This window comes from Labeo rohita, chromosome 1 (assembly GCF_022985175.1).
Source record: "Labeo rohita strain BAU-BD-2019 chromosome 1, IGBB_LRoh.1.0, whole genome shotgun sequence".
NCBI lineage: Eukaryota > Metazoa > Chordata > Actinopteri > Cypriniformes > Cyprinidae > Labeo > Labeo rohita.
Window position 1 is genome coordinate 34,676,600 of NC_066869.1, and position 7,229 is coordinate 34,683,828.

Consider the following 7,229-nt stretch of genomic DNA (forward strand, 5'->3'; position numbering starts at 1 on the left):
GAAACCATTTAATATCTGTTTGCGCCTCTCATCGTTACCAGTAGGAGGCGCATGTGGAGATTTCTTTGCATAACAGTTTCATGTGCTTCTCAAGAAAGAACTAGCATGGCAGCTACAGAAGCCCATAAAGTGATTGTTTACGGTGGCAAAGGTGCTCTAGGGTCTGCATGTGTGCAGTACTTCAGAGCTAAAAACTGGGTAAGTTTTCTCAACCCATAAGACAGCTTATGTAATTGAAAATAAATTGCTCATTAGTGTGCCATCAGACATGCTTCATGAATTTTAGTGATAATGTTGTTAAATATTAATTCATTTGTCACAGTTGCCAGTTATTCATTTATCCTTGAATGTACATTTGTGGCCTGTCATATGTCAGTACAGTGGATAATTTAATTCCAGTTGTGTTTTGTAATTTACAGTGGGTGGCCTCTATAGATCTCAATGCCAATGAAAATGCCAATGCCAGTGTTACAGTGAAGATGACTGAATCCTTCACCGAGCAAGCCAGCCAGGTAGGGAGTACTACCATTCTTTTAATTGCCTAAAATTGACAAATATTGTCTGAAATATTTACATGCACATTATTCTTAATTTCAAGTGTTGTCTTCAAGCATGTTACATCTCTGTCTTTCTTTTGTATTTAGGTGACAGCTGATGTTGGTGAGCTGTTAGGTGAAGATAAGGTTGATGCCATCTTGTGTGTGGCTGGAGGTTGGGCAGGGGGCAGCGCCAAGGCCAAAAGTTAGTGCATACATAATATATGCACACACATAAGCCACACATTTGAATAGTGATTGTGTTTTTTTAACATTTTAAAATAGTAACATATATTGAGCATATAAAATAGATTTAAATATACACTACCACTTAAAAGTTTGGGATGTGCACAGTTTGTGAACATCTGTGATCAAAGCTGAATTTTCAGCATCATTACTCCAGTCTTCAGCGTCACATGATCCTTCAGAAATCATTATAATATGCTGATTTATTATCAGTGCTGGAAACAGGTGTGCTGCTTAATATTTTTTTGGAACCTGTGTTTGTTTTTTCAGAATTCTTTGATGTATAAAAAGTTAAAAAGAACAGCATTTATTTAAAATAGAACAATGAATTTCTAACAATATACACTATTGTTCAGAAGTTTGTGTCGGTAAATATTTATTATTTCTATGAAATAAATACTCAGCAAAGATTTGTTAAATTAATAAAAAGTGATAGCAAAGGCTTATATTGTTAGAAAAAAAAATATTTTGAGTAAATGCTGTTCTTTTGAACTTTTTATTCTTAAAAAAAATCCTGAAAAAATATCACAGGTTCCAAAAAAATATGAAGCATCACAAATAGTATTGATAATAAATCAGCATATTAGAATGTTTTCTGAAGGATCATGTGATACATAAGACAGGAGGATTGGCTGATGAAAATTCAGCAGTGCATCACAGGAATAAATTATATTTTAAAATATATTAAAACGGAAAACATTATTTTATATTTTAATAACATTTATGATAACGGAATACTCATGTTTTTTTTTCCTGTATTTTTGAACAAACAAATGCAGCCTTGATGAGCATAAGAGTCTTCTTTAAAAAACATTACAAGTCTTACTGATCCTAAACTTTTTGAACGGCAGTGTATGCTAGCATGATATAGCATGCCAAGTTAGCATGTATTTAAAGGAGAACTCCACTTCCAGAACAACAATTTACAAATAATTTACTCACCCCCTTGTCATCCAAGATGTTCATGTCTTTCTGTCTTCAGTCGTAAAGAAGTTATGTTTTTTTGAATAAAGCATTTCAGGATTTTTCCCCATATAATGGACTTCATTGGTGCCCCAATTTTGAACTTTCAAAATGCAATTTAAATGCAGCTTCAAAGGGCTCTAAACGATCCCAGCTGAGGAAGAAGGGTCTTATCTAGCGAAACGATTGGTCATTTTTTGAAAAAATAATTTTTTAAAATCATTTTTAAACACAAAAGCTCGTGTGGCACAGGCTCTGGGATGCACATTCACGATGCTACGAATTAGTAATGGGTCGTTCTTGAACAATTCTTTCATTTTGAACGAATCTTTAATGTGACTCAGGAAGAACGAGTCGTCTCAGGGAGTGATTTGTTCAGTCGTGCATGCGCAACATCCTATTAGGTTCTGTACTGGAATTAGTTCACCTGTTTCGAGTCTTCAGGTTTTTTGAGTTGTTCGTTCATCTTATGGGGCTGTCACATGATGAACAAACGACTCAAACCCGAAAACTTGTCAGATAAGAGGTGAGGTGAGCTAATCATAGACTAAAGACCCAGGTAAACAATGAATTAATCTTTTCTGTTTCTTATAGCATTATAGTTTTGTCTTGTTTGTAGTGTGATCAACGTTTGTTTAAGCAGTAGATGGAAGGGTTAGGGAAGTAACACGTAACATTTTAATTATATTTTGCTAAAATGAAAGATTCGACTCAAAATTCCGAGTCGGTAAAATTATCCGAACTTTCCATCAGTACTACGAATCACGTGTAAGTTCATCATCTGTGTACTGAGTATGGCGAAAAACTCCATCTTATTTTCTCCTACAACTTAAGAGGAGGACATCGTTGTTTTTGTTTGTAAACAGCATTTACAAACTTACTTGCACTTTCTTAGTCTTTGCACGTTCGCTTTGTAAACACTGGGTCTGTAGTTCTGCCTACATTCCGCATGACCTTTCAACGTTGATTCAATAGTAGGTAGCATCATGGACGCGCATCCCAGAGCCTGTGCTACACGAGCTTTGGTGCTTAAAAAGTATTAAAAAAAATGTATTTTCCGGAAAAAAAAGATAAAAACCATTCTTCCTCGGCTGGGATTGTTTAGAGCCCTTTGAAGCTGCATTTAAACTACATTTTGGAAGTTCAAAATCGGGGCACCAGTGAAGTCCATTATATGGAGAAAAATCCTGAAATGCTTTCCTCAAAAACCATAATTTCTTTACGACTGAAGACAGAAAGACATGAACATCTTGGATGACAAGGGGTGAGTACATTATTTGTGAATTGTTGTTCTGGAAGTGGAGTTCTCCTTTAAATCTATTAACAATATTGTTAAAAATTAATATAGTAATTCTAATATATTTACATTTAAATAATATTAAGTCATGCACTTTGGAAGTTTTCTGAGGCCCCCTGGCTGAGAACCACTGATCTGACATGCTGAATCTCAAATCAGGATTTTTTTTATTTATTTATTTTTGCATGAATTATACTCCATGCAAATGCATTCACATTCTGTCTGTGCAAGTTTACTTTTTTTGTCATTGCTTTCTGAAATGTTTTGCATTCTCAATACTATCACAAGGGGCGCTAATCTCTAAAGTCTAATTCTGTCCTAAAAGTGAATATTTTTAATTGTTTTATTATATTACTTTATACTTTGTATAAATATATTCTCTGTGCCTCAGCTCTGTATAAGAATGCTGATCTGATGTGGAAGCAGAGTGTGTGGACCTCCACGATTTGCAGTCACCTAGCAACCAAACACCTGAGAGAGGGGGGGCTGCTCACACTGGCGGGGGCTAAAGCAGCACTGGGTCCAACAGCAGGTATGTATACCTATATTTACTACTTGACATTTAGAACATCTGTAATAGAAAACTGCATATGAGGAGTTCAGATGCAAAAGCCTCTAAATTCATCTGATGTATTTTTTTTAAATGAGCATTTCTTTCTGGCTACTTTGTATAGGTTTCTATGTAAGTACTGGTACTTCTGATTGGGCTGAGGCTGGAATTTGCCGAGTTTGAAGTAAAAGTATTTGATGGATGTATACTATGTGTCAGGAGCATTCACTCAGTATCATTATCTCATTTTTGACTGAGATGGCTTTTAGCTGGTTTTGCATCTGAATTCTTCATAAATAGATGTATGCGTGTGTCTCATACACACCAGCATATGTATAAATACGTTCTCTGTAATTGTCATTGTAGGATGCATTGGTTATGGTATGGCAAAGGCAGCAGTCCATCAGCTGTGTCAGAGTCTGAGTGGGCCAAATAGTGGTCTTCCTCCAGGATCTGCAGCAGTTGCTATACTTCCGTAAGGAAGAACAATATAATAGCTTGTTTTCATTCATGCATGTCTTTTTGTTTTTAATGACAACTAATAATTACTACTTTTAGAGTGACTTTGGATACACCCATGAACAGAAAGTTTATGCCAGATGGTGATGTCAGTTCCTGGACACCACTAGAGTGCATAACAGAGTAAGTTTGTGTGTTAGGGAACATTTGTAGTGTGTGTGTTAGGTGGTTGCGTAGGTTGTGTGTGTATGATCAAACTATGATGTGTTTTCTGTATTCTAGGCTCTTCTATATGTGGACGACAGGAGAGAATAGACCTCCTTCAGGTACTCTGATGCAGCTGGTTACTGTAGACGGTAAAACTGAGGCTACACCAGTGTCATGAATCATATGATGTATGGTAATCAAAATCCTTCTGACTAAGCCAATAATCCACTGCTGTCTCTGCATTAATGATACTTTTTTTATCCTATTGCCCTTTTGTTTGCATGTAAACATCAAAATACTGAAACTATTAAAGTTGTAGCTATTAAAAATAGGATGATTGCATAAAAATGTCAAAGATAATGTTTTGTAAATGGGATGGCAAAAATAGCAATGAAACTTTTATTTTGATTAATTTAGCTTCTTTTTTTCTCTGTCAAATATCCTTGTTACAGTCACAGTCTGCTTCTCACCATAGGGGGGCGCTGATGATTAATTTAATTACAGGTTCTCCTTTGGGTGCTTACAGTCAAAAAAGTGATTATGATAGGAGAAGTCTAGAATAGTGAGTCAGCATTGAAAAAGTGCTTTTATGAAGTAATGCATTTTTTTTTTTCTTCTTCTTCTCAGTTATTCAATTAGAGGTACTGAAGTATTGCCTTCTTCCCTTTATAAACTGGCTTTTATTATAACAAGGTACAAGAATAAATGGTTCATGAAATGAGTGTTTAATTTTGAGTAATTTAGATGAAATGGAAAAATGATAATGGGTTTCTGAGCTACTAGCTACTAGAAAAGGGATGCACTCGATGGTAAAAAAATTCAATTATCCATTAAACTCAATGAGTTCATTTTGCAGAAATTATGAAATAGAATTTTTAAATGGCAATGGAAGACAATAATTGATAACTTTTTTTTTATTTTGACATTTTCAAAACATTCTCTCATATCTAATAGTTATGATTGAGATAAAATCATGTCACAAATGTTGTCTAGGGTGAAACCATGACACAAATGAGATGTTCAGAGATGCCGTCTTCTCGTTGCCTTGAATAATGTATCATGTCACTTGAAAATGCTATTTCAGGAAAGAATTTATTGTGGTCTTTGAATTTAGGGTGCGCCTTTCTTTGTAAATCTATACTGAACATCCAGATGAGTGTGGAGAAGTGCTGTTTGCCGCCTGGAAAGTCAAGACATGTCCTAATTGGTGTCAAAAAATGGAAAAGTCTATCATTTACACACTACCATGTTGTTTCAAACCCACATCACTGTATTTTACGGAGCACAAAAGGAGATTTTACAAAATTTTCATGTTGGTCTGTTCTTTGAATGAAAAAAATGACTTAAAAATGACAAAATGCACAAGGTACTATAAAAGTATGTAAAATGAATGTAAAGTAAATAAAATTAAAATAAAAGCACTGAATATGATTTGCTCATTACTCCAAGTCATCATGTCAAGAAAAGATTTAAATGTACGTTATTCAGTAAAAATCACCTCTGCTTTAACTCTCAAATGGTATTCATGTGATTTGAATATGCATATTCATATTTGGTGTCACAAATCAGAGACAGGCCAGCACAAGAGTGCTAGTCAAGGGTAAATGCAGTTAACATGCATTTGCAATACAAAAATAATTTACCCTTTTATTTGTAGTTTATTAATTTATTATCAATCTTTTTAAACATGGTAACATTTAAATGTTCAGTGACATTAGTTAATTTATTATGTATTAATGAGGGCTATTAAGTTTCAGAAAGTAACAATAATAACTTTATAGTAGGGCTGTCATGATTCCTCGATTCAATTCGGATACACGATTTTAAAGGAGAACTCCACTTCCAGAACAACAATTCACAAATAATTTACATTACTAATTCGTAACATCGTGGATGCGCACCCCAGAGCCTGTGCTACACAAGCTTTTGTGCTTAAAAAGTATTTTTATTTTTCGAAAAAAATGACAGATCGTTTCGCTTCTTCCTCGGCTGGGATCATTTAGAGCCCTTTGAAGCTGCATTTGAACTTTTGGAAGTTCAAAATCGGGGCACCAATGAAGTCCATTATATGGAGAAAAATCCTGAAATGCTTTCCTCAAAAACCATAATTTCTTTACGACTGAAGACAGAAAGACATGAACATTTTGGATGACAAGGGGTGAGTAAATTATTTGTAAATTGTTGTTCTGGAGGTGGAGTTCTCCTTTAAAAAAATCCTGGACTGCAGTTTGCCCGTGTTGACTGGCTGCAGCATTTCTGTCATAATGAAATGGCCAACTATTAAAGATTACGTGGACATGCGAATTAAATGTTTGGTTGTTTGGTCGAAAAGAAGGATTAGATCGAGCTATGAAGTGAAGTGGCGCCTTCTGCAGTCATTTCTTATAATGCATAATGTACATTAGTTCTTGTTATAATAAAGTGTGTATGTATGTTTTGTTTAATAAAACCATAAGAGTACTTGCTTTTAATGCTTTAATTATCCACCTTTTCCCTCAATGCAGAAGTAAGCCTATGGGTGAGACTTCTGGTTCATTAACCTCTATAGATAAATAAAAGAATAACAGTGTGCAGTGAACAGTGAAACAGTTTGCTCTATAAACCAGTGTGCTCATAATTAAGATAATACATTAAGTAAATAATATGGTAAGACACACTAATTGTTTAGCTGTTTTGTACAGCTAAAAATAGCTAGAAATGGATGAGACTGGAAGCCACATCCATAAAATTTACAAATGGCCATGCCCACTCTTACGGAAAATAAAAGATATTATTATTGCCTCATTGCGATTATATATGCATTTTAAGATATTTTAAAGGTTATTGTTTGCTTAGGTCTATTTTTATTACCACAAAAAAAAAAAAAAAAAAAAAAAAAATCAGATTACTCGATTAATCGTCAGAATAATCGACCGATTACTCAATTACCAAAATGACAGCTCTACTTTAGCATGTATTATTAATCTAGGTT

At 34.4% G+C, this 7,229-nt stretch overlaps 1 protein-coding gene across 1 annotated transcript; it reads left to right on the forward strand.

Annotated features, from left to right (window-relative positions):
- Positions 1-60: 60 nt before the first annotated feature.
- qdprb.1 (quinoid dihydropteridine reductase b, tandem duplicate 1) lies at positions 61-5,292 on the forward strand. The gene is made up of 7 exons (XM_051121399.1): positions 61-198; positions 420-512; positions 645-741; positions 3,434-3,574; positions 3,959-4,067; positions 4,151-4,234; positions 4,334-5,292. Exons 1-7 carry the CDS (start codon positions 106-108, stop codon positions 4,434-4,436), a joined length of 720 nt encoding a protein of 239 aa, XP_050977356.1. The 5' UTR covers positions 61-105; the 3' UTR covers positions 4,437-5,292.
- Positions 5,293-7,229: the final 1,937 nt, after the last annotated feature.